At 35.9% G+C, this 26,709-nt stretch overlaps 3 protein-coding genes across 4 annotated transcripts in view; 2 read left to right on the top strand and 1 right to left on the bottom strand.

Moving 5' to 3' along the window:
- Positions 1–14,618, bottom strand: part of LOC140781747 (probable LRR receptor-like serine/threonine-protein kinase At1g06840) — a 32,777-nt gene extending 18,159 nt beyond the window's left edge. Inside the window, exons 1-16 of the mRNA XM_073127926.1 lie at positions 14,246–14,618; positions 13,431–13,602; positions 12,553–12,703; positions 11,062–11,133; positions 10,879–10,950; positions 8,659–8,802; positions 8,509–8,580; positions 8,302–8,373; positions 7,593–7,667; positions 6,955–7,023; positions 6,758–6,826; positions 6,527–6,598; positions 6,195–6,281; positions 6,050–6,118; positions 5,291–5,781; positions 3,537–3,692 (exon numbers count right to left, since the gene is read on the bottom strand). Coding sequence (XP_072984027.1) covers positions 3,537–3,692; positions 5,291–5,781; positions 6,050–6,118; positions 6,195–6,281; positions 6,527–6,598; positions 6,758–6,826; positions 6,955–7,023; positions 7,593–7,667; positions 8,302–8,373; positions 8,509–8,580; positions 8,659–8,802; positions 10,879–10,950; positions 11,062–11,133; positions 12,553–12,703; positions 13,431–13,530 — 1,771 coding nt within the window. The 5' untranslated portion in view covers positions 13,531–13,602; positions 14,246–14,618. The remainder of the gene's footprint in view (positions 1–3,536; positions 3,693–5,290; positions 5,782–6,049; positions 6,119–6,194; positions 6,282–6,526; positions 6,599–6,757; positions 6,827–6,954; positions 7,024–7,592; positions 7,668–8,301; positions 8,374–8,508; positions 8,581–8,658; positions 8,803–10,878; positions 10,951–11,061; positions 11,134–12,552; positions 12,704–13,430; positions 13,603–14,245) is intronic.
- A 1,828-nt stretch (positions 14,619–16,446) lies between these two features.
- Positions 16,447–20,561, top strand: LOC140782731 (uncharacterized). The gene is made up of 3 exons (XM_073129462.1): positions 16,447–17,406; positions 19,148–19,420; positions 19,979–20,561. The coding sequence occupies exons 1-3, from the start codon at positions 16,678–16,680 to the stop codon at positions 20,321–20,323; spliced, it is 1,347 nt and encodes a 448-aa protein (XP_072985563.1). The 5' UTR covers positions 16,447–16,677; the 3' UTR covers positions 20,324–20,561.
- Positions 20,562–23,724: 3,163 nt separating this feature from the next.
- LOC140782241 (uncharacterized) lies at positions 23,725–26,647 on the top strand. 2 transcript variants are annotated; one of them, XM_073128712.1, is made up of 5 exons: positions 23,725–23,967; positions 24,100–24,166; positions 24,359–24,467; positions 25,334–25,972; positions 26,056–26,647. In XM_073128712.1, exons 1-5 carry the CDS (start codon positions 23,808–23,810, stop codon positions 26,422–26,424), a joined length of 1,344 nt encoding a protein of 447 aa, XP_072984813.1. In that variant the 5' UTR covers positions 23,725–23,807; the 3' UTR covers positions 26,425–26,647. The 2 variants fall into 2 exon arrangements, with proteins under 2 accessions (XP_072984813.1, XP_072984812.1); XM_073128711.1 differs by having other exon boundaries at positions 24,356–24,467.
- The last annotated feature ends 62 nt before the right edge of the window (positions 26,648–26,709 follow it).

Raw genomic sequence — 26,709 nt, 5'->3', positions numbered from 1 at the left:
ATTCTCGCTGAGTATTCGACCTTTCCAAAGGAGTACCCCTTCCATAACAACCCTGTCATATTTCTACACTCACAGCCATGTCCCCATCTTATAGTAGAGCCTTCATCTCCTGATAGTATCCTTACGATCGTCTCATCATTTACTGTGACAACTCTTAAACCCACTCGTCTCTACTAGAGCATGAGCATCGCCCTCTTGATAGGCATGATTTTTTAATGTCTTTCGCTACATACTCTCTCCAGTTTCACACATTCCTTAGGGACATCTACTTCACCCATTAGCTCAGGTCTTATCATGCAGTCATCCAAGTTCAAGGGTGGCAATAAACCATGGCAGATGAGCTTCAGTCCCTCCAATAAGTGCATACTTAGGGTCCCTCGCCCACCCATCGTCTCTATCAACTACAAATGGATCGTCAAAGTCAAGTATCGATTTGATGAATCCATCACCAAGTACAAGGTTTGTTTGGTTATTCGGGGCTTTACTCAAAAATACGAGACAGACTATAAGGAGACATTTGCTAATGTTGCCCAAATTACTTTTGTCTGTACTATTCTTGTTGTTGCTTCCAATCGCCAATTGCCTCTACATCAAATAGACGTGAAGAATGTGTTTGTTCATAGTCTTTTTGACAAAGAGGTGTACATGGATCCCACACCTTATTTTCCCATTCCTCTAGATCATATTTGTCGAACAACAAGGAGCCATATTTTAAGCTCAAGCAAGCTTCTCATGCGTAATTTGATTGATTTCACAGTGTTCTCACAGACTACGAATTTTAAGAAAACCTCTTTGAACCATCCATGTTTCTGCTGTCTTTTACTTAGGATTGAGTTTTCCTACTATATGCCAATAATTTCATTATTATTAGATATGACTCAACTGAAATTCGCTCTTTAGTAGCATCTTCACTTTTTCAGTGCGATTTGAGGTTAAAGACCTTGATCCTCTTTGGTACTTTCTAGGTGTCGAAATTAGGAGTATCGAAATTAGGAGTGTAAACGAGCCAAGCTTGAGCGAGCTAGGCTCAGCTAAAAAAGTTTGAACTTTAGCTTGACTTGAGCTCTAGCTCGAGACGAGCCTAAAAATATAGGCTCAACTCGGCTCAATAACAATATCGAGTTAGCTCAGTTTTTAAAAGAATTTATTATATATTTACTTTGTAGCTATAATAATATAAATTTTTGAGGGTTGGGTATATATAAAAATAATTTCTAACTCTTCATTTCTCAATGTGGGACTAAATGTCATCCAACCAATTTAGAAAATTAATCTTTTACATATAAAATCTAGGATCCAAACCCACATCATCCCATTTGAGATTAAAGTGCATTACCAACTGTGCTATTACATATTACTATAAATATATAAACCGATAATATATATTATAATATATTATATTAAACAATATATATATATATCGAGCTAATTTGGGCCGAGCTTGAGTGAGCTGAGACTAGCCCGACTCAGCTCGATTAGTATTTTGAGCTAGAAAGCCTAGCTCAGCTCGACTAATTTAGAGCTCGAGCTGAGTTCAAGCTGAACTCTAAACAAGCCAAGGTCACGAGCCTCGCGAGCTGTCAAGAAAGAGCCAAGGTCACGAGCCTCGCGAGCTGGCAAGCTTTCTTGACAGCCCTAATCAAATTTACTCAGTCATCTCATGATCTTCTGCTGTTCTAATAAAAATATACTACAAATATTTTCAGTTGTGCCACCAATACTGACACTCGTCCCACTGCTACTCTAGTAGAGCTTCATGCGAAGCTTCAGCCTGATGACAAACAGCTTCTTCCAAAATCCAACTAGATATCATTAGTTGGTCAAGGCCCTCGTCTATTTGACCATTACCAAGTCTAATATCTCTTACGCACTTGGTCTTGTCATTTAGGCTTCTCGATCTGCCCACTATGCTGCTCTTATATGTATTCTTTAATACCTTCGTGACACCAGCACACACTATCTTCATGTCATTGATTTCCATCTTGATGTTGTGGCTTATTAAAATATAGATTATGCTAGCGATAAGTCTGATTGGAAGCCTACTGCTGGCTTCTGTATTTTTCTGAAAAACTCCCTAATTTCATAGCGCAATAAGAAATAAAATGTTATCTCTCTCCAGTACTAAGTCTAAGTATTATGCAATGTGTGTTATGACTGAGGAGATTGTTTGGCTCCGTCGCCTCCTAAGTGACATGAGTATTCTCTTGCCTCTCCCAAAAAGCTCGCTAAGGATCTTGTTTTTTATAAGAGGACGAAACACATTAAAGTCGATATGCACTGCACTCGCCAAAAGTACCGAGCTGGCATCATATCTCTTCATCGCCTTAGCCCTAAAGAACATATTGTTGACTTCTTACGAAGTCTCTTTCAATTCCGTGCTTTGAGTATCAAGTTAGCAAACTCTTTGTTTATAAACCACCTTAAGTTTGATGGGAGCTATTAAATTTATTAGAATTAAACTTTGTTCATTTTTTTAGATACGTGATGGCTTTATAAATAACGCTAAAACCCCCACTTTCACACTAAGCAATACAATTTTTACTAAATCATCTCCTTTCTTCCTCTTTTCTCCCTGAACCTATTATAGGGTTAAAACTTATACTGTTTCATGGAGAAATGAGTTAATCTTCAGAAAATGCAATACCATGTAGAATTGATATGATACTTAATACTGCACCTTTTTTTTTACGGTGCACAATGTCGCACTACAACACATACAAATTTGCACAACAACTATCTATAATAAACTTACCATATGATGACAAAGATAATTATCAAACAATTCATATCTAATACTGCTTTTGAGTTTCGACACTCTAAAAATATTTCAGGATGATATATAAAAAATTAAATACTTCTACAACAAGAAGCCACTTGTCACAACTATTTGGGGTAGATATATGGGTCCTCTTCTTCCAAATAGCACTATTAAGTGCCAGGTTCTTTGACTGTTGACCAGAGGGCTTTTTATCTTAAATGACAGATAAGCATGGCAAGATGTCAATTCAAAACCTCTGTTCTCATATCATATAAATTCACTGACAACTCTAAGAGCATGTTATTAGAGAACGGTAGTTTTTATCTTTTATATATAACAAAGTAAGTGTTTTATGTGTCCTACTACTTCCACTAGTTTTGGTCTCCTTACTCTAAAGGCACTCCCTATTTCAATATCCGAACCTCTGTATTGATTGATAAAAAGTACAAAAATAAAAAAACTAAAATCAATTTATGTGAATTTGATTAAGAAAGAGGTGAGATATATGACCAAGATGAAAAAACAACACTATCCTGACTGATGCAAGATATGGGTTTCTTTTATGAGTATAATTTATTAGGATTATGTGATGCTTCTAGCTATGGATAAAACTGCAATTGAGGGAAAATGCCTGTTTCTTCCATGTAAAAATCCTCACTCATCCATAAATAAAGAACCGGCATGTGAACCTTTCATCAACTAAAGAAGTTCTTAATATTTATCATAACGCATAACTTTGACGTGTCACTTAATTCTTAAATTGAGTCCCAGGACTTACAAGAGCGTTTCTTCGAAGCCCCACGATATCTTGAGTTCTTTCTCATTATGATAATTGTAACAACAGCAGATAAGCTAGCTGCAGCAGCAACTGCTCCCAAAATAATACCAACAATGGCACCCGTGCTTAGCTTGGATTTTGAGGTATTTGATATCTCTACAACAATAAAATAAGAAAATGGCAAACCATTAGTTCATATTGTCATATGACAGTGCCAGCTCAAAAGCATCACAAGTTTGGTAAATTTGGAAATAAGTCAAATAGCTATCGAACCTGTTATCAAATGAAATTGCATAGTAGTAGACAACCTCACACTTCAAAGAATTATGTGCAAAAGTTTTGCCCAAAAAAAAAAAGAAAAAAAAAACAAGAATATAATGACTGTCTACTTGAAGTATGGTTGAGTTTTATATGCCACAGCCAATAATCCAATGAATATCACTTCGATGCATCCAAGAGTAGACATTCCTATGAAGTCAGTTCTAGCTTCATAGATTTCATTATTAAATGCTAATTGGTCGATATTATTAAGTTCCGGCAGCAATAGTAGAGAATAAAGATAACAAGCAAAACATGAGCATCTAGACTTCCTAAATCATTAAGTTGCAGCATACAGAACCTGTGATCGACAATCTAGTGTGATATCATCCGAGATCAACCATTAAATGACAGAGAAACATATGGAGCTCCAAATTATTATCCATCGTTACATTAATTAGTTAAAGATAAACTTTATAACATCAATCAATTTGTAGTAGCACGTTAGAGGCTCAATATCAAGTAAACAAAACATAGACATCACAAAAGAGGTAAGTAGGTCTCATAGATCCCAATAAACTTTGAGCAGAAGCCATAAGAGAAGATAGAAAAAAAGAAGTCGTGCCTCTTTAAATATGTGAGAGGCTGTCATATTTAGATAAATTTCTGACATATTAAGTTAGAGAGCGTTAAAATTGGATTCGTAAAATTAACAGTCCATTCAGTATGTTGGTTGGGACAGAGGGAGAGCAAGAAAGAGTAGATAGATGTCTATAGTTTTTGTAAAATACTATTAATTGTATTTGCATTGAGGCCCAATACTTAGTTCATGTAATAAAGTGTCATTACTACTCCAAATGAACTCCTTCACTTGAGCATCATAAAAATCAAAATTGAATGAGTAATTGTTTCATCTTTTTGAAGTATTTACCTTAAACTTTGTCGAATTCTTCTTTATCATCCAAAATTTATTATTCTACATTCTTGGCTTAACAAGATACCCCAACTGTCCCCTAGCTTAACAGATGTGTTGACTATAACTCCCTCTCTTGAGCTTCACAATAATCAAAAATAAAAGAGTAATTGTTTTCCTCTTTTTGAAGGTTTAACCTTGAACTTTGTCTATTTCTTCTTTATCATCCGAAATTTATTATACTACATCTCTTGACTTCACAAGATACCCCAACAGTCCCCTAGCTTAATAGATGGGTTGACTATAAAGTATAATTTTCACTAAACTTTTCATATTTGAGATAAAGTATAATTTTCACTAAACTTTTCATATTTGAGATTAAGTATAATTTTCACTAAACATTTCATATTTGAGATCCTGAGTTTGATTGTGAACTGAAAATTTTATCATAGAACAGTTAAAAGATTATAACTTCAACTTAAAAATGGAAATGACTGAGTACATTAGCTTTGCATGTGAGTGTGTTGAGTTAGTGGATCAATCCTTCATCATCATGTTTGGAAAATTAGTCTTCATAACATACCTTCTCCGTAAGATCCCAAATTGAAGTTCATAAGCTCATATGGTCCAAATATATCTGAATCTGGAATTAACCATCCGGTAAACATGCTTTTGATTCGCAGCACTTCGCTTGAATTAAATAAACTTGTATTGTTTGGAAATAACTTGAAGATTATCCGCAATCTTGGACCTTCTTCCCAGATGAACGAATCGATTCTCAATTGATAGAGTGAAATTGCAAGGCCATCTGTTAGGTACTCCTCAAAATCATAGTAATATGGACGAAAATCTGTGAAACCTGGACTTTTTAGTCGATACCCAACCCCAAGTGGCACAGCGCAAAAGCATACTAAAGGAGATGATGGGTTGTACTCATAATCCAAGTCTGTAGGGCATGCTTGGCAACTTGTCTTGTTGCTTGCTGAGCCTCCAATCAGCTGTATACTTTCTGGCTGACAGTAGAAGACTATATTAAGTTGGTTTGCATTTGCACATACAGGGTTCCCATATAACCTGAATGTTACAGTAGGTTATCATGACAGATATGTGACATGGAAGTCTTGAGAAAAATATAAGAGGATATGGAAAATATGTGAAGAAATGAGTATGCCTATGACAGATATGTGAAATGGAAGCCTTGAGAAGTAAATGATGGATGAAGATATATATTCCATAATATCTTCGTCAATAGTGATCCATAAACCAAATTATTGTTATTATGTGCAAAAGGTTAGTAAAATAATCAATACTAGTACAACAATAAAGGTAAAAAAATGCATACATGATGGTAACATTTGCAGGAGGATTGAGAGAACTTGATAAATCTGACAGAGAATTATTCTGGAAATCCCTGCAAAATAATTCCAGCATAATTATAAGTAGATAATTCTCAATAAAACAGAAATGTTCTTGACATTTGGTCTTACAAGATGAGACTTCTGTTCCCAGTGAATTCAATATTCTGCCAGACATTGGATGGAACAGAACCATTCAGTTTATTGTTGCCAAGTGACCTGCAAAATGGTGGATTTCAGAATTTAACTGTAGTGCAACAAATTGTTCAACTAATAATGCTTGTGTCTTATGATATTGATGTCCTACAGATATTGAGTTAAATAAAATCGGACAAAGTAGAGATGACAAAAAAAACATGGATAACTCTTTCCAGCAGTAAGACAATTTGTCCGGCAAGACGAAAATAAAAAGAAGATTATTAACTTTATAGCTGCAATGATAAACACAAAAAGAGCGTGCTTACAATCTCTGGAGCTTAGGGAGCCCTGAGAAGTTTGAAGGGATGGATCCATTAAGAAAGTTGTTGGAAAGGTCACTGCACAATTACCAAGTCAAGAAGCAGCAAAATTAAAGGCCTCATGTAATTTTTATGTCAAACCTACGTGCTAGTCATAGTAAAATAGTCTTTAGAACATAAACACGGTTTCTATACTAGCAGTTTTCGACAATGTATGAAAATTGCTTTGGAACATACATGGTAGTAATATTATTTGAAAGTTTGTTTGACGGTATGGATCCTGTCAACTGGTTCCAGCTAAGATCTCTGAAATATCAAAATCATTATACAGTCAGATTCTAACCAAAAAAAACAAACTTTGCAAAGTAAAAGGAAGCCATAAAAATTTTCCACCTGCATGTAAAGTCATAAATTAAGGTAGAAGTTACACTTACAAGTAGCCAAGTTGGGGTATTCCACTAAGATCTGGGACAGTTCCTTGTAAGCTGCAGTTCCTCAAACTCCTGATAGACCAAAATAAACCATTCTAATAGCTATTATATCTCTAGACACTCCAACTTTACAAAACCATTGATGGCCTTGAGCAGTTAATTGACAATTGCAACATGCACTCATGCATGCAGGAACACGTGTGCTCACACAGACACATACGTGCACTAACTTGAACTGAAAAATTGAACAATGCTGCAATTACTAATTGTTATTTCGATAAATAAGTTTCACATAATTTCTGCAACAAGCCAGATTATGTATAAATGAATGCAGATGACATTTACTCAAACTACAGCAGGCCATTCATAATTCATGACCATATAGAGTGCCTGACAAGTCAAAACCATCAATGAGTACCTTAAAGAGACAAAGCAATGCATTTTTACAAATAAAGTGAAAGTGGAAACCAAGCAAAGTTAAACTTCCAAATGTCCTTCGACCAGTTATGTCAGCAGGGAAGTAGCCCAAATACGAGGAAGACCTCAACGTTTCCAGAATTATGTACACATTGTTCACTGTAATAAATTATAAGAAGCACTGGCCAGTGAGAAGCCAGTAGCTCAAAGGAAAATGAACTTACAATTTCAATAGTTTAGTCATATTGCTGTAAGAAGATGGAATTGAACTCCCACTGAAGTTATTACCATCTAGTTGACTGCAAAAAAGTTTGAAAAGAAAATTCATTAGATACAAAATGAATGTTTAAGTTTTAAATATAGGATAACACAATAAGCACATGTAGAGATGTAAATAATTAAGATGCCATTCTTATTTTCATTTTCCCATGAACTTAAGCATTGTGCCAACCACAGGGCAAATACTCTAGAAACATTGATTACAGAAACTGATGCTATTTGTATTAGGGGAACTAAACATGGTCCTATGTCTTGAACCATGAATTAAATTGAGAGATGTGCAGAGTCCTAAAATGCTATTTCAGAGTTGAGTAACTAGCAGATGCAGACCTAGAAAAAATGGGTGACTGATATTGCCAAAAGGACCTTTTGCTCATATGCTTGGCAGAATAAGGTCATGCATCCTTGACATTGACATAAACTTGACTTCCTGAATAAATACTAGTGAGTCCAGGTTAAGCATAACGGCCGTTCTGCCAACTAATTCATTAAAGGACCAAGCTTGGTTTAACGAATGTGACAAAGATGGCAGGATCACTAATTCCATCAGTTTTTCATTTATTTTTTAAAATTAGCAGCAGCATCTAATATAGCAATCATAGTTCACAATTTAAGTGGAACTTCAAAACTATGCAAATAGAAGAAGGTACATACAGAATGAGTAAATTTGGAAGCTTTGACAACTCTGAAGGAAGATAGCCAGATAGGTTATTGTTGTCCAACAACCTGTGAGTCACAAGTTACAATGTCCATAAGAAACATCAAAAGAGAGTTCAATAAAGAGAATATATAACCATTTTAATCACAACAATCCATGCAAACATGTGAGCAAAAACAGAATCAGAAGCTGATGGAACTTACAGGTGAAGAAGTGCTGGTAATCTGGACAACTCAGGCGGAATTTGTCCACTTAGTGAATTGTTGTTCATGTGGCTGAAGGGGAATATTGAGGTAAAATAGTTAATATAACTTATTTCCAACTAAATGACTATTTAACCAAATTCTACTCACAAATGTTTTGTTTTGTTCAAGAGCGCAAATGATTTAGGTATCGGTCCTGATATCTTGTTCTGATCAATCTGAATTCTATTCAAGTTAGGAAGATAGCCGATCTCTTCAGGTAAAGAACCAGATAGTTTGTTACCGTTTAAGAGCCTGCAACAGAGCATCACAGCACTTACATATAAGTCAAGATTATGTTACAAGATAAAAAATGCATGGCAATATGACAGTCATACTCACAACAACCATGACAAAGAAGTCAGCTTTAAAAGACATGTTCAGTTAGCAAATTTAGTTGCTATTCTTAACAGGAGATGCCAATGCTGCATATTTCAAATGACAAGATTTACATTAACCTTAAAGAATTAAGAGTCCAATACAATATTTAATTCTTCATGAGATATAAAACTAAGGAACATAGATCAACTCCATAGATGCCATCTTTGTCTAGTTATCATTGTTTTCACAAGTTTTCAGTAAAAGAACTGTACTATTTTCTAGTCTAGTTTTGACAGGCCTGAAATTTTGAAGTTTAACACTCTAAAGCAACCTCAATGTTAGTATGAATACTTAGGTATTCTGAGGAACATTTGAAATATCATTTACTGAAGTAAAGAAAGGAAGCTGTATATATCTTGAAAAATTCAGCATGCCTTTAAGGCTTTAACCATTTTCCAGATTCAGATCGTGGGCTTTCCTACAGAAATTCGGAAGCATTTGGGTTTTCAATAAAAAAAATTGGCTCCAGTGACTACATGATAACAAAACCCCATGTTAGTAATTCACAAAGACACCCTTTTTTGTAGGAAATGCAAAAGAGCGAAATTTCTTTTCTTACTCAACATGAATGCACGAATTATTATATTAGTATGGATTAAAAGCACTCTTGTTAAGTAAAAGAAGGCTTGTCTCAAGAATCAATAACTTATTCACGTTTTGTTCTTACAGAGGTAGCAACTAGGGTATCAAGTCACAGGTCATTGTGCCTGTGGGCAAGTGGCAGTCTGTATGACTGCCTAAAAAGTGGTAATCGGTTGTGGTGATTCACATCTTGCAAATGACCCATAATGGCCATACTGACAGAATCAAGGATCAGCTCCCCAAAGGCAACCCACCACTGCAGTGAGGAATGTTGTAGTCACCTCACGTGCCACATACCAGCATTTTGTCAATATGGAATGTGTCGGCCAGTATGTACTATATTGTCGTAGTTCATAACCCTATGTCCAAAATCTTGTTGCCTTGTACTCATGAGAGCACACACAAGATCTGAGAAATTTTAATAAAGTTCTCTACTTTTTGGGGTTTGCATCAAATAAAACTCTCAAACACCATGATGCATCTTGACCTTCTTAATTCTGTAATTATCTTTTTCCCATTTCAATTTTAAAACTTTAGACTAAAATCAAAATTCGAATAGTCTGACAGAACTAAGAACCAGACTAATTTCGAGCCTTATTTCCAAAAGAATATTTAAGTAGGAATCTGCAGTTCTGCATATATTCCACTGATCAAAATTTTCTTTAACATTATGACTCGCACCTTATAAAAGAAGAAAGCATAACACTATGACTTGCACCTTATAAAAGAAGAAAGATTGCTCTGGTATTTCAATGAGGGATAATTCTATGGAGCTTCATCCAACTAAACTAACCTAAAAGTCAAAACCAAATATTAGCCTTCATTCGCCCATTCATTCACTTGCATATTCATCTTAGAATTTTTCAATCATAATACTTTGCTAGTTTCTCTAAGAAATACCTGAAAGCAACATAATGAAGAATTAAAATAACCTAGTCAAGCACTCAGAGGCATAATCTGCATTCATATTAATATCCTATAGTCCTTATCAACAAATATTATTTTCCTAAAGAAACACAAATGTAAATGCTTGTGTTTAAACACTAACTTTTCCAAATCATATATTTATAAGCTTAACCAGTCATACTATAGTCTAGCCTTGTATCTCTAATGAGACAAGTAAATTGGTTTGCATAGTTATAGCACTTGAGTGACAAAGTTGATGCTTCCACACTAATAATCTAATATTTGTGAGCCCTGAAGCAAAGATGGATGATTATTCTGGACTCTAAATCACCTCATGAAGCATGAATATGATGTCATAGAGTAAAAACCACAATTTGCTAAGGGTGAGATATAGTATATATGTGGATTATGCTGTCCAATCAAGTAACATTTCTATGTGCTTAAACTACGGTTTCAACTTACAAGAGTTCCAGAGAAGTAATCTTGCCAATTTCCTTTGGTATGCTTCCGTTTATGCTATTCCACATAACATCCCTTCAAAAAGAATAAAATTCAATCAGACACCTCAAATTAACTGCACTTGTTCATAGTCAAAAACTTAAAAAATAACAGTATCCAACTATTAACCTCAAAATTTTCACTTACAATATTTTCATATAAGATAGATTACCAAGCTCAGGAGCTAAGTTTCCTGACAGATTCATCCTTATAAGCTGCCTGAGGAGAGAAAACTCATGGTAAAACTTTGAAATGTAAAAACAATATGCCAGATGCTATATTAATTTTTTGTATGTATCACATTTCAACAGCTTGACTGGAGTAGATCTTCTATGCAAGTCTTATTCAACAATTGCCAAAGATATGGTTTACCAGAAACTTTATCTACTAATATAGATTCAAAAGAAAATAATATATCAAAAGCAACAAACAGATGTCACTTTAGAAAGAAATGGTTTATTAAGCATAATCTGTCTGTACAACTTTTCATCACACATGTTGCACCTTCTTTTTTTACTTCATATGTGCTTCCATAATAATCAACTATCAGAGTATCATTTTGTCTAAGAATTCTCCCTGTTTGCCAAAATTATTCTAAAAATAAATTCTACATATATGTTCACTGTACTATCCTCATCTTTAGCTATTTAGCTAACTGAACAGAACTGATATCCAAGGAATTTACCAAAGATGGAGTAGCATAATTTCTTTATTTCTTCAAAAAAATACTCAAGCTTATCAGATGTAACCAGAGATTCTGTAACAGATCCCAATTTAACAGGGCAATATGTAGAGTTAGTTTTCCTTAGAGTTTAGACAACAAGCAAGATGGAGCATGCTGCTACACAAGTCTCAGTGTTACAGAAGTAGTTGAGTATAGATAATATGATTGTAGTCAAGAATTTGCAACATGTCAGATCCATCAAAAAACTCCATTCTTAGGGGGGCATCATGGGGTTAATATAGAAGATCCATACAGAACATGAAGAAGATTGCTCCAACTGGTGAAGGAAGTACTTTCTCAACTGATTTTAGGCCCCATGGAAACCAAATGCAATTGCTGCAAAAGTTCCTCTAGACAAGGAAGCAGTCAAGGGAAAAGAGAAAACTTTTGACTTAGGGATTTATCTTATCTAATAGATATAATTGAATCGATGAGCCAATAAGGTTAGATTGTCCTTGTTCAAGGCCACATCTTGCAGATATGAAAGTTAAAGAAAAAGGAACTTTGAGCTATAGTGCTTCTCAAGTAAGTTATGTACTTTATCAGAGATATAGCCCACCACTTAATTACTCTTAATGTTTGCCTTGTTCTAAATAGTAAGTACTTCAGCAGAGTACGTACATGACAAATCAAAATGACGTACAGACCATTGTTTTACCAATTCAGAGAAAAGTGGAACCGCATAACTGTAGCTATTAATAAATATGTCTAAAATTACAATGTATCATAAAAAAGGAATACTTGGAAAATCAAGAAATATTTATTGACCAAGGAAAGAGAACTGCAAAAGGATGTCAAATTAATTCGTCGCTCCATGCAACAAGTGACCTTTTTGTTGTACGAACATTCACAAGAACTTGCAGAAATGAAACTTTAAAAGAAAAGGAATAAAGGATCATAAGCTTTGGCCATACAGTTCTTGTACATGCATGTAACCGTCATTTAATGTAGAATTATAACAAAGAACCCCGGTCCAATTTGTCATGCATGGATCTCCACTTTCCCAATTCTTGAGTTTTCTCAAAGGATCTACTAAACTGCTTCCAATAGCCTTCAATGCACTAACTGCGTATAATGTAGATGATTTATTAAAATATCCATAAAGAAATAAGTAATAGAGCATATGAAAAATTATCACATGCAAATATGTAATAACACCTGTAATTTCCACTTTCAGATCTCAGAAGCCACGGTAGATTTATATAAGAAAAATAAAGACGAGTCTTCATGTGCTTTTAAGAGAAACTTATTAAGGTCATATTCCTAAAAATCTATCCCGTGCATAGACTTAAAATGTCCATGCCTCCATGGTCTATTCGTACCTGGATTTAACTATTCTTCCAACATAATCTGTCCTTGAAATATCAAGAGAAAGCTAAGCGTAACATTAAAAAGTCAGAAAAGGATCTCAAACAAAGTTACTTAACATTTCAACTACTAATAAGTTTTAAAGAAAAAAAAATAGGTTTAGTAGGATACTAGGATCTGCATGTATAAAAAATTTAAAACATCTGTTGACAGAAAGTTTTATACTTTAAACCACGACAAAATGAATCCAGCTTATCGCATTCCCAGACAATGTCAAAATTTCAACTTTGTTCAAGAGAAAAATATGCACCTTCAAAAAATTCAGTACCAAAATCATATGGTGCCAGAAGAGCTCCTAGAGTCCTTTTCCCTCTTCTAAGAATTAAAATTTGGCATTTGCTAAAAGGAACTAAGCTTAATAATAAAGAGAACGGCCAAACTGAAACATGGTAGTATAGCATAAATTTAGCATCCAAAAATTCACCTTCTGACGGATCAGTGATTTGTGCTCTAGTGAGCTGCAAATGATAAGAAGATAATACAGCAAGAACGGCCAAAAATAATGCATGCTTATACACCAACATCCCGGGGGCAATATCGAAAGCAACTTTATGAATTCAGTGATGTAATTTCTCTGCTGACAAAAAATCCACCTCCTGCCAAAGTAAAGCATGACAATCTGTTGTAAAATATTCAAGAATGACATTACAAATTAAAATTTATCAATTATGCCACAAATGTACTGTTGCAAAAGCCAAACAAGTTTAAAGTTCTCAAAGAAGATGCTCCGGAACATGTTCAAGTTGGCAAAAGCTAAGTTTCGATGAAAAAAATTTACATACTCATCAAGTCAGCGCTTGCTGGACAAGAAATTCTTCTACATATTAAAATGCCCAGCAATCTGACATAACATAAAACACATATTTATTTAATAAGCAGAAATCTCTCATCTAAAACTCATGATGCCGTTACCCTGAACCTTTTTTTTTGGTTAAAACAAAAATAACTTAAACCCACCCAGATAACTACATTAAAAACCCCAAGAACTCAGGCAAAAAGACAAACAACTCAAATCAAGAAAATCTACGAACTCACGTGATCAAATTTTGATGAAAACTCTATACCACTTGATGAAAAGGACGGCAGCTAATTGAAACCCCTGCTAAAAATATAAGCATTCTCGATCCCAGTAACACATAGAAACGAAGAAAACTACAGACTAGTACATCAAGTAACCCAAGAAACTCGGGAAAACAAAACAGAGAGCGCATGAATATATCAAGAACTCAAGATACTTACGACCCTCGAACTCCTCGAACTTCGTGAAGCGCTCAAGAACCGGGATCTTGGGACAAGAAACAACAAATAAACTCTAGAAAAGAAGTGGATTGGCGGTGGATCGAGACGACGAGGTCGTGAACGCGATGGCTTCTGTGAGGATCGATTGACCCGGTCGGAAAGAGACATCCTCTTCTGCGACCAGATATTTGTCCGCTCTATGAGCGAAGCGAGACTGACTTCTTGGGTAGTTTGGTTGGTGGATTTTGGCGATACTTTTGAGAACGGCGGGGATAGAGGATGCCGGAGAGGAGTAAATAAAGAATCTTTCTTTAATTTTTTTTGAAAATAAAATTATATTCTATTTTTTATTTCATTCCTTAGAATGATGCTCGTTATTTTTCAGCATTTGGAGGTTTTATTTATCATATAGTTAAATGCAGGGTTTTTATTTATCACGTCTTTTTAATTTAGCCCTTATATTTTTATTAAAATATCAAAAACCCCGGTTAACTAGTCAAGTGATGATTTAAATGTGAGTAAGGAATCTGAAACAAGGAAGTCTTATTGAGAAAGGTCAAAATTCCTCTTTCAAAGTTCACTATGTTTCCAACAATATCTTTATTATTATTATTATTATTATTATTATTATTATTATTATTATTATAAAAATAATGCAGTCAGTCGTAGCTAATATTAAGCCACAAAAATTGGAATTGAAGGAAATATAAAATGATATAATGATCAAAATATTGGGTATGAAAATTTCAAAGAGAACATTAGTATTTAGTCGATATTTTAAAAAGTTTAAAATAATAAATTTGGGCTTTTATATGCATTTATTATGTAATTTGAATGCACTCTATTGTAATATAAGTACCCTAACTTTTAAAAACTTAATCTTATTATTATTATTAAAACTTAAAATATTAGTATGGATACCCAAAAAAAAAAAAAACCGTATTATTTATATATCATGTGTGAAAGCCAGCCACATGATTCCTAAAGTAATTCTCACCTAAGATATTTGACAATGGAAAAAGAAAAAAAAAACTATATCATGTGCATACTTTTCTCGATTGGAAAGATGACATTCTTTGATTCATATTGCAACTTTTACACAGTATCAACTATCTTTGACGTGATCAAATTGTGCTGCTAATCTTTTGCTTTCCAAAAGTCAAATCTGACTATAATTTCTCTATTTTTTTTTTAATCTGACTATAAATTTACACTATGCATGCATCATGCGATGGAGCAGCTCAGTATGAATTAAATTAAAATAGATTAAATTTTTGGTGATTGAATCAGTCCATTCCACAAGTTATGGCAAGCTAGCAATAAGCCATTCATAATACATAACTTGTAAATATATGAGTGTTTTAATTATTGTAGGTGAGTTATAAATATACTTATTTGAGTTAAAGGAGAATCATTTTTTAAGACAATAATTTTTTTCAATAAAAATTGGAAACACGATAAATAATTTTTTTTTATACCCTTAGCTAAGTAAAGGATTGTAATTGAATTTATGAATTAGTAACAATTTTCTATTTATGCGTATCTATTAATTACTCGTAGAGACCAATTTATATTACATAAAATAATTAATTCGTACTATAATTTTTGTAGTTATACAAATTATTTTACATTCACACTGGACCAAAACTTAATTAGCGATAAATAAGTGTGTAACTTATCTAGATTTCGATGGGTCAAATCATTCCTACAGGTTCCAAAAGAGTAGGCTGCTAACAATATGAAATCCTTGGATTACAAACACCAGGCTAATTTTGCTTATAATATTTCCTTTTCATACATATCATATCATTATAAATTTAACAATGACATGTGGCCAGTCACCTCCTCATTTATAACATTTAGGTAGCTTGTCATGCAACAACATAAATTTTCAACCAGTCGATAACTATTGAAAAATTTTCCATCGGCCCTAGGGTTAAGAACTTTCCTTTCTCTATTGGAGGCCTTCGTCGTCGTCAGCACTGGTGAGCTCCTCCGTCTTTTTTTTTTTCTCAGTCTTCTACTAAGAGGAGATATGATATTTTCCTCTTAATTGCAAGATTTTTAATTTTCTCCTTCAAAGGCTTCTATCCACCCCCCTCCATCATATTTGAAGTAGGATATATATGGCATAGTAGATTAGAGTTGATATAATTTATAGTCGTTGGTTGTATGTGATTGATATGGTATTTCTCTTACAGACTATGCTCGTAGTCCGCCCAGACCTAATCTTGGCCCATTGGGCCGAAGGAGTTTTACTCAAAGTAGGGGCCTACTAAGAATTTGGGCCTAACTGGGCTTTGCATAGTCAAGCCGGAAAAGAGGAACGCGAAGAAAAGTTTCTGAGCTCATTCTACTCAACCCAGTCCTATTTGTATACATCCTTGACAACCTGCTCGGTTGATTGATTTGCTCGCACTGAGGTTCTTTTCATGGCGAAACCCACCAAAACAATCGTCTATGGCTTCCAAAGTTTCTACTTCCACCAACTCCCATCGAAGTCTCGACCCCAAAACCCCTTCTCTGCTAGTCAATCCGCCTTATTGGATGCGAAGCATCTCATCTCCGAATTCGCGTCGAGGTTCTCGTCGCCTTCAGCAATCTCGGGAAGAGCTTATTCCAGTGGGCTTGTAACAAGACCCACATGTCAAAACGGTACCTTTTCTCGTCTCCTTGTGCCGAAGTATGATTCCTGCTCTCCGAGCTCCAACTGCTTCAAATGGGATCGCTCTTTCGGTACTTTCCCATCTGGGTTTTCCATTTCAAGGCATTTGAGCACTGGAATTACCGTCAAATTACGATCTCTTGGCTCTGGAATCAAGGGGCTTTGTAGGATCAATGAGAACGGTTTGGGGTGCAAGTTTTTCTCTGTTAAAAGTGCGGGTTTTGGTAAATTTGGTGCGAATCTCGGGAAATCAGCAGTTCAGAAGCCTGTTTCTGCTGTCAAGTCGGCAGTTAAACGGTACCGCGAGGCTGTAGGATTGCAGATGGAGGCATTTTGGAAGAGAAATTTTATGGCTGTTGTGGGTGCTGGCGCTATCGTACTTTGCATTGCATTGTGGAGAATCATGTTTGGAGTAGCAAGCACGTTCGTTGGACTCTCGGAAGGGATGGCAAAGTATGGGTTCCTTGCTCTCGCAACCGCCATTGTAGCTTTTGCAGTGAGTAATCTGCTTTGTCTTGTTAATAGGATTGGCAAAATTAGCTAACATTAGCTACAGTAAGTAGTTAAGAATGCTAGATAAATGACTTACATACAGATGATTTTGTTTCGGAAGCCACTATAGTCTGTTTGAAAGATCATCAACTTGCTAGATTTCTTGCTCTATTTAGGTTACATTTGTCCTCTTAAAGAGGGGAAATTAGTGTTACTGAAGATTGCCTCCATTTGCTTCAATTAGATAAGCTTGTCTAAGTCAAGATAAAGGGTCATTTAGTATAAGGAATCTAGGTTTCTGTATATAATAATCATGATAAAGTGACTCAAAGATGCCAATGCAAGGGACTTCAGAGCTAGATTGCTAAATGCGGGAGAGTTTTAATGGTGAAAGCTAACAAGATATATAGTTGGGACTTGGAATCATTATAGATGTTATTCCAACCTAGAAGATGTGTTTTACTTTTTCTGGCATCAAGTTCCTGTTATTCTATTGCATAATAGGGTGATTTTCTTTCTCACCCCTTCTGGTTTACGTTTAGCTCTAAATATGGTCTTCCATCTTTGTAAGGGTCTTATTAGCCACGCAGTTCAGAAGGTAGAAGCCACTCAAGTTGCAATCTAATTCAGTCCAGAGAAAATAACTTATAACTTAGATTGTCTGAGAGTCTCTTCATGTATTTGGCATTAGAGCAACAATATATAGGTATATCACTGACTTTGTTCAAATGAATACAAGTTGAATACAGTTATTAGTGAACATTTAAATGGATTAGACATGTTAGAAAGAGAACACATGAAGCAAAGAGAGAGTGATTCCATCAAGTGAAATACTGAAACATGCCGTAAAAGTTCAAAGTCAGCATAGATGAATAGACCTGGTAATCTACTAATTAGATTGCTCATTTGATGCACTGGACAGTGACATGAAGCTTGCTTGTTATTCTTGTTGTTCTTGCCATTATTAGAAAGGAGAGGATTTTTATGGGGGCATATATGATCAAGGACTCTCATTGGTTATTGGACTTTACTGTTGAATAGTTGCCTTCCTCTGTTTGGATGTCCTTTCTTAAAAATCCCTTTTCATTGAGTGGGGCCATACTCGATTATGCCTCTTTCCTTAGATGTTTCCTTGGTAATCCGAACAATCTAACATGCAATCATCCCTGACTTTGCTTGTATGCTGGTTCTAAAAGTTGGTGTGATTTTTCCTGGTGGATCAGACAGGCAGATTCAGTAGTGAGAAGATTGTTAAGGAATGCTTTCTCATCTTCTTCCTTTTCTTTTCTCTTTTTCTCTTTTTGGTGATTACACTACCTTGTGCCTTGCTTGATTTGATTGTATTTATACAAATTAATTCCATCATTCTTATCCAGGTTTTTGTTGTCTTTCATCGGATATTTACTCGTAGGGCAACTAACAGTTAATCCAGGGAACCTTGTGTAATTTATTATATTTCTTTATTTACTGACAGAAGCTCATCTCCTGAATCCTGATAAAATCATATCAGCTTGTCTCCATTGGTGTGCTTTGGTTGAGCAATAAAAATGTCCTTCTGTATTGTTATTGTAATATCATTTTATAATTGTACTCCCTAGTGCGTCAGATTCTTGACCATTCAGATATAGGCTGAAATGAAAGGATCCATATTTTGAGCATCCTGGGTTTTCTTGTTGGCTGCATCAGTTTACATGCAGCATCATGTGGTCATTGTTTAATCTGACCAATCTTCTGTTTTTCTCTAGGGCATGTATCTTCGTGCAAGGTTTGCTATCAATCCTGATAAGATATATAGAATGGCGATGAGGAAGCTTAACACATCCGCTGCAATGCTTGAGGTTATGGGTGCACCTTTAACTGGGACAGAGGTGAGAGCATATGTCATGTCAGGAGGTGGACCTAGACTGAAGAATTTCAAGCTAAGGCTTGGTGGCAGAAGATGTTTCCTTATCTTTCCCATCAGAGGATCTGAAAGAAGGGGTCTCGTCAGTGTTGAGGTTAAGAAGAAAAAAGGCCAGGTAATTGAAGTAACTGAATGATGTCTTTCAGTTGAAAGAAATAGAATCTCGTGATTTTGCACTTCTTCTCGAACTTTATCCATGACATTCGGCAGGACTTTCATATTCTTCCAACTGACTCATTTTGTGAGCCTCCTAGTTTTTTGCACAAAGTACTTGATAGAAGAGAAAAGAAAAGAATCTGTTAACTGAAATCACCTGACCACAAGTGCCTTTAATGATTGGTGCTTTCTTCCTTCAGTTTTTCTCGTAGAATCTTTCCTCCCCTTTTTCTGCATGTACATGGTTGCATTCTTCAGTCCAGTTTATCTAGGGTCTAGGAAAAACAATTGTATATGTGTGAGTGTTGTACCAAACTAAGAAATGGCTTGTATGTTATTTGGAACTACGGTCACATCCATCAGTGTGGCGTTTGGCTCCTTGCCCATGGGAGTGGGTTCGATGCCACATTGCAGGGACAGATGGTTTAGCCCCTGTCATTTATTGGATTTGAAAGAAAGGATATATATTACTTGACCATTTAATAATCTTCTGATTTCACTGTGATCTTTGTTGCAGTATGACATGAAGCTACTTGCAGTTGATATACCAATGGCAACAGGTCCTGATCAACGTCTATTCCTGATCGGGGATGAGCAGGAATACAAAGTTGGTGGGGGTTTAATATCTGAACTCCGAGATCCTATAGTTAAAGCAATGGCTGCCGAGAAGGAGTTTGATGATCTCGACGAAAAGGAGGAGGAGGAAGAAGAAATTAGAGAGCGGGAGGAGGCAGAAAGAAGACAACATGAGGAGAAAGAACAAGCAATAGAAGAAGAAAGAAAAAGACGTGAGGACAAAGAAAAACTAATCAAAGAGGAAGAAACCAAGCGACGGGAGGCTGAGATCCTCGAGAAAAGTTAGTGCCTAGATTTCCTTGATGACATTGCCTTTTAATGTTGTGCATTTTTTTCCACTTCTCAAAAGAGCAAAACCAGCCACATGCTCCTTTCTGCGGAACAAGAACGTCGCCCAAAGTTTCAATTATAAAGTCATGCGTGTTATTCCTTCTTCTCATATGCCACTGGCACAATATTTTTACTCTTCACAAGGAGTTGAAGGATATAATAATTTCGAGCACCATCTGTTCGATTATTTGCCACATCTTAGTCTACAACTTATATTTTCCTGCTATTATTGCAATCTAGCTGTCTCTTGATGCATTAGTAGATGGATTGCAGTTGAGAAAGAAATTATATTAAATTGCCACCACCGCGAGTACAAAATGCTCTGTTAGGTGGCATCACTCATTTATTATGCAGTTCTATTCTACTGGCGTGTTCAATGCAGTTGGGAGCACTATTCTGCATGCATTGCAAGCCTGTCTATTTCATTTTAGAAGTGTCTGTCTCTGTGAGAATGTGAGCCTTTTCAGAGCAATTTCATGGAAAAAAAAAAAGAGAGTCACATTCTCTTGATGGGTCATATTACTTTACTATGGAGATAAGAAAGCATTAGGTTCTTCAAAAGATCCATGCCGAAGGTGTCCCAAAAGTAGGGACTTGTTCTAAAGACTCCGTCTTGGATCTTAATTTTGCGAGGAAATTTCCATGCTCCAATGTTTTGATCTGTGAAAGGAACAGAAAGGAGTATTAGACTAGAAAGAAGTTATAACATTTAATTGCATGATTAGGGGTAATTCATATGATATAAGTTGAGAGTATTCGTCCTCTGTATATGTTTCCCTCCTAAATCTTGCAAGTAACATCATCCATAATTGGAGGTAATAATCCAGTCAAAATTCCAACAATCTTAACTCAATTTCTGGTTAAGCATAACCCCTCTGATCTTAAAAAAAAAAGACTGATAAATTCATTTTAGAATTTTATTTTATTTTCAATCTTTTTTCCTTCTAATAGCTAATTAATTGCTCATATATCTATATCTGTATATCAATCCGATCTCTTTACACAAAAAATAAATAATAAACATAAATAAAAATGTATAAATAAAATCAGAGGTTTTTACAATTTTATTAATTTTTTAATTTTAGCATATATATATATATATAATTAAATTATAAATGTCAACACTAAATTTAATCGAGGACAATATGAACACCAATAGTGTTATAACTTTAAATCATTAGGGGGCAGGGGATGGGGACAGGATAGCAAAAGTTTTATAACTTTTTTAAATTTTTGGGTAGAGAGAAGGGGACATGAGTGCATGACCCTCACTCTATATGGCATGGTAGACATAAATGTGAGAGTTGGCAAAGGAAAGACAAATATTGGATGGCCAATATGAAATATATTCATACGTAATAAATACAACGAAACAAAAAGAAATAACACAACAAACATGCAGCCATAGTGATGAGTCTTTTAGTTTGGGCCCCCCCCCCCCCCACCCTCCACCCCATGCACAGTAACACTGGTTTCCATTTCAAGCCTTTGGCTCCACGCGAGCCACGGTGCTCTTCACGTACTATTTGACAAGAAAACAAAAGAACCCTAAATTATTAGTACTTGTTATTCTGTATGATTGAAAAAACTGTGCCTGGCTCCATTCTTGAATCCTAATTAAGTGGTCCTCTGCTAAAAAATTGCGAAGAAACTGTAGAAAGAAAGACAAAATTGAAATTAAATAAAGCTGAGTTACTTATTAACTTTGATTAAAATAGCTTAGTTATTGAGCTATATTGGACTATGTCAAGAAGTCATAAATTCGATTCATTGTATCAATATTATGAGTGATATTTAGTGAATTTTATATTTAGAGTGTTATATTCATATAGTACTAGAGAGAGAAGAGTCATGCTTTCTCTTTCTCTCTCCCAGCTAAATCTTCAAAGTTAAAACTCTATATTTATGTATAATTATATATTGACTATGTTAATAAATAAAAAAAACTAATCATTTTGACTAGCACTTGTCTAGAAGACTTACGAACTTCATTAAAAAAATATAGCAATTAAAGTAGCCAGATTGAGCACTAAAGAAGCTAAAATTAGAAGCTATACTCTGCTCAAGATTAATTCAGAGTCCAAAGTAATGACATAGTGCTCGGATCATTATAACGTCTCAAGTGAATATTTGAGTTCGAAATTATCTCGAACGACTATTTTATATCTAGAGAATTAATCTAATAGTTATTTATCGCATCCAATTAACTCGCCCTATTATTTTGTCGGTCGATGGGTTCCACCGATCTAATATAATCTTATTCTTGTAACATTTGACCATCTTATACAATAATAGAGATAATACGGGCTATAAAATCCGATGACGGACACGTGGCAAAATAAAAAGTGCCACGTCGGATACCCGGGGGGGAATCGCGGACCACGTGTCGTATGCGTAGGTTATACCTGCCGATCTCAACAGTAACACCGGAACCTTCCGTTCCATTATTATTGAGTGATGTCGAAAGCGCACGTGAACTGTCGACGAAAACCTTAATTAACGTTCAAAGGCTATCAATAATGCGGTTATACAATTGTACGACCTTTTGGCTGCCGATGTTAACGGCTCTTTTTTATAACCGTAAATTATTAATTAGTATATTTTGAGATATATAAATTTGCTGTTTATTTTCCTAGAAAATTATATATATATATATTTTTAATTATAGTGGGGATGGTGATTGGTTCGGATGGATTCTTATCAATAGCCTATGAGATTATAAATTATTAAAAGGAAAAAAAAGAAAGCTATTATTAATGCTCTCTTAATTTCTTCTTAGCTATGGTATAAGAAGGCCTCGAACTTGATCTCGGAAAGGGAGAGTTTAAACAGTGCAGGAAAGAGAGAGAGAGAGAGAGAGAGAGAGAGAGAGAGAGAGAGAGAGAGAGAGAGAGAGAGAGAGAGAGAGAGAGAGAGAGGAAGTGACAGCCGTACCAATTAGTCTTCACACGGGAATTGGCTGAACATAGCTAGCTTTTATAAAAAGAGTCCAAAATCCGAGCTTTTGATCGTATCTTCTACTTAAACTACTACACTATTTAACTTTATTTCAAAACATTTATGCTAGCCGATGGCCACGTGAAAATTCACTGGTTAAAATAGTGATTATTAATCAATTTATTAATTTATCAGTATAATATAAAAATATTATATTCTATATAAGTTACTGTTTATATAAAGGATCTATGTAGAATGTAAATCATTTTTATTATAATATTTTTAGAATAAGTTTGGTAAAAGAAACAAATCTCCTGTAGCCAAGCCAAAAGTCCAACGTGGCATCGTACCTTTCACCGCCGGAGTTTGGTTGTTAGTGACGGTTAACTCCATTATAAGACTATAAGAGAGATCATCATTGAGCTCTTCCCATGTCTCCTCGCTCCTTCTTCCTCTCCTCCATATAAGAACTCACTCGACTCCTCCTCTGGGATTAGGAGGAAATGAATCGGGTCTTAAGAAGGGAATCTCCAGTTCATGGGAGGAATGCCGCGGTGGCATCCCTGCGGCAAGGAAAGCCAAGAGATGAGAGCTTGGATCTCTTCCCCAGGTTCCAGAGAAGCCAATCCACGGCCTCACATAACAAATCCAGGGCTCAAAATGGTGATCACGATTTGGAAACTTTTTCCTACTAGATTTGCTTCTTTCATGGCTTTCCTTAGTGTTCTTTTTTTTTTTCTCTCTCTCTCTCTCTTTCTTCTTTGGATATGATTCTAATTTCTATTTGTTGAGCAGGAACGCTGGGGAAGAGCGGAATGGGTGATATATTCTCTGCAGAGGTTGTGAATAACGATAACGACTGGTAATAAAGGATTATATCTTCTAGTTCTCGCTTCTTCTTCTAAGATTTATTAAAGAATGTTAAGGAAAACGATACACAGATGATGGATCTAATCCGAGCAAGTCCTGTGCTATATAACTTGTCTAATTAATTATTTGATTTAATATTTGTTCCATCTTCGCTTGGCTCGCAATTCCAAACGGAAAGCAGCAGGCTATTGACTCCTACTGGAACTCCTGGTGATCATCGCCATCTATCTTCATCAGCAGCTCCAAAATGCAACCCAAGAGTTCGATCGGTGTCAGCTTCAAAGTCTTCAGGGGTATGCCACATTTTTCTTACTATAGGTCAATCATAAGATTAGACAAAGTATTTTAGTGAAACGTTTTACAAATAAAATCAATTAGTTTAAATTATGTATATATAGTGCTTCAGTGTAAAAAAAAAAAATCTATTATCACATTCAATATTTACAAAAGAATCTAACCCATAATCAATAAAACTAAACTATTAGACTACAGTGATGATTTAGATCTCATCTCCCTTTAATCAAGTTCAATAGGAGTGAGGATAACAACAAAGAGTCCCACCAAATTAATCTCTATCATGATAAGGAGTTCGGACTTTGATTAAAAGTTTATCACTTTATATAGGAAAATTACGTTTTACAACTACATAATTACAAATTTATTATTCACTACCCACTGCCTTTTTAATATTTACTTTGGAGCCTCTTATATCAGACCTTATTCTCAGAAAGCATCTGAGTTTTTTAAAAATAAAACATAACTAATAAATTTGCAAAAAAACCATACCAAAAGTAGGGTGTAAATGTTATTTTCCCCAGATGTAACTCTATATGGGGTTGCCATTATAGAAGTTGATCTACCCTCCTAGATTTTTTTTTCTGTTATCCTAATGATCTGGCAACCAAACAGGACATCTATGATTTAAATGCCAAATTGTAGCACAATGCCACCTTAATTAGGGCCTCAATTACAGTCACTCATGAGGTACATAATATGAGAAGGAGAATAGGACGACGTTACAACAAAAAATATCACTACGATGAAAAATAAAATATTAGATCCCAGGACACAACCAAAGTACTATATAAAGAATTTACTGGAGCAGAATGTCTAATATATACATTATGCATCATTGGTTCAAAACTTTCTCATTGTGCAGCTCACTGTTACTCGGCAAGAAAACCCCAACCCCACCAAACCAATAAGGAGCAACTCAGTGACTCGTTCTTCAATCTCCAGCACATACACTTCATACACCACCCAATCAACGCACCTCACCACTAGTTCATCTTCTGTCACCTCTAAGCCTTCCCCAACTCCCACAAAGCCGGCGCCGCGTCCCTCCAGCCCAGCTAGAACTCGGCAAACTCCTACAGTGTCCAGACCATGCACGCCAGATGCTCGATCAAAAACCCCTTCCACTGCGCCTGCAACTCGGTCAAGTTCCCGGCCGTCTACACCAACTCGCCGCAGCCCAACTCCAACAGCCTCATCACGGAGGCCCAGTTCTCCGGTGACGAGAACGGCTGAACGAGCCGTCTCCACAGAGAAGCAACGGGAGCGAGTTCAGCCACTAGGCGCAGTACTGAGTTCTTCCGGATATGCCAATGGTAGAGGCGGGTCGCAGAGGAATTTGGCCAAGGCGCAAGTGAACGGGGGTAACGCCTACGAAGCGCAAAAAGCAGCAGCATCTGATGTCGGAGGACGGAGATCTCTACGGCCGGCTTCGCCAACTGATAGCAATGGATTCGGAAGGACCATATCTAAGAAGTCGCTCGACGTGGCCGTGAAGCACATGGTGAGAGTTCTTTTATGTGTTAACTATCTCGACATCCATCTCAAGGAAGAAATTTTAGACAAAAAGAACTACTTGTATCTCAGGACATCAAGCAAGGAATGGGAGGGATCCGTGGAGCCTCCATCTTTCCGCACAGCATTCGCTCTTCCAGCGTCGCAGCAGCTCCAATAGTTAACAAAGCAGCTGCTACTACTAGGATTACAACTACTACCGATGCTAATAGATCACCAGAGCGACCGACTTCGGAGAGTGGCTCGACTGATGGCAACGTGACCGCGGCGAGAGTGAGAGGGCTGGAGCGGGATATCTATGAGAGCGTTCGATATGATTCTATTCTGCTCAAAGAGGACTCCAAGAACTTGAGTTGGTTGCATAGCGTTGATGATGTATCAGTAGAGAGCCCTTTGTTTCACCGATTCGAGCCGGTTCCTGAGCCTTTTGGGATCTTATGACGCTTCTCGGGTTATATATAGGTTTTTGTTTGTATCGCTCCCGCTCCCTGAGATGTGCTGTAAAAATAAATGTGGCGTTATTAGCTTTACAGGCGTATACGGCATACCCTATTATTGCCGTTGCATATTGTTATAGACATCGAAAACACCACTAATTTTTCACATAGGTCGATATTTCAATTATCGATCAATCCTCAGTTCAGTGCGAAATTAACTTGATAAACTGACACGGATAAAAAATAACGTTAGGCTAAAACGGACCACAATCAAGGATTCTTGCCTCTC

This window comes from Typha latifolia, chromosome 2, assembly GCF_019914945.1.
Source record: "Typha latifolia isolate L0001 chromosome 2, TyphaL0001v2, whole genome shotgun sequence".
Classification (NCBI taxonomy): Eukaryota; Viridiplantae; Streptophyta; class Magnoliopsida; order Poales; family Typhaceae; genus Typha; species Typha latifolia.
The sequence above is the reverse complement of the archived record's forward strand: the minus strand, read 5'-3'. Positions and strand labels throughout refer to the sequence as shown.

Excerpts from the sequence above, each read along its gene's own strand:
- LOC140782731 (XM_073129462.1), top strand. The coding sequence starts at position 16,678 with ATGGCGAAACCCACCAAAACAATCGTCTATGGCTTCCAAAGTTTCTAC. Across the intron at positions 17,407-19,147 it reads CCGCCATTGTAGCTTTTGCA|GGCATGTATCTTCGTGCAAG; the intron begins GTGAGTAATCTG and ends GTTTTTCTCTAG. Across the intron at positions 19,421-19,978 it reads TTAAGAAGAAAAAAGGCCAG|TATGACATGAAGCTACTTGC; the intron begins GTAATTGAAGTA and ends TCTTTGTTGCAG.
- LOC140782241 (XM_073128711.1), top strand. The coding sequence starts at position 23,808 with ATGAATCGGGTCTTAAGAAGGGAATCTCCAGTTCATGGGAGGAATGCC. Across the intron at positions 24,167-24,355 it reads GTGAATAACGATAACGACTG|CAGGCTATTGACTCCTACTG; the intron begins GTAATAAAGGAT and ends AACGGAAAGCAG. Across the intron at positions 25,973-26,055 it reads ACGTGGCCGTGAAGCACATG|GACATCAAGCAAGGAATGGG; the intron begins GTGAGAGTTCTT and ends CTTGTATCTCAG.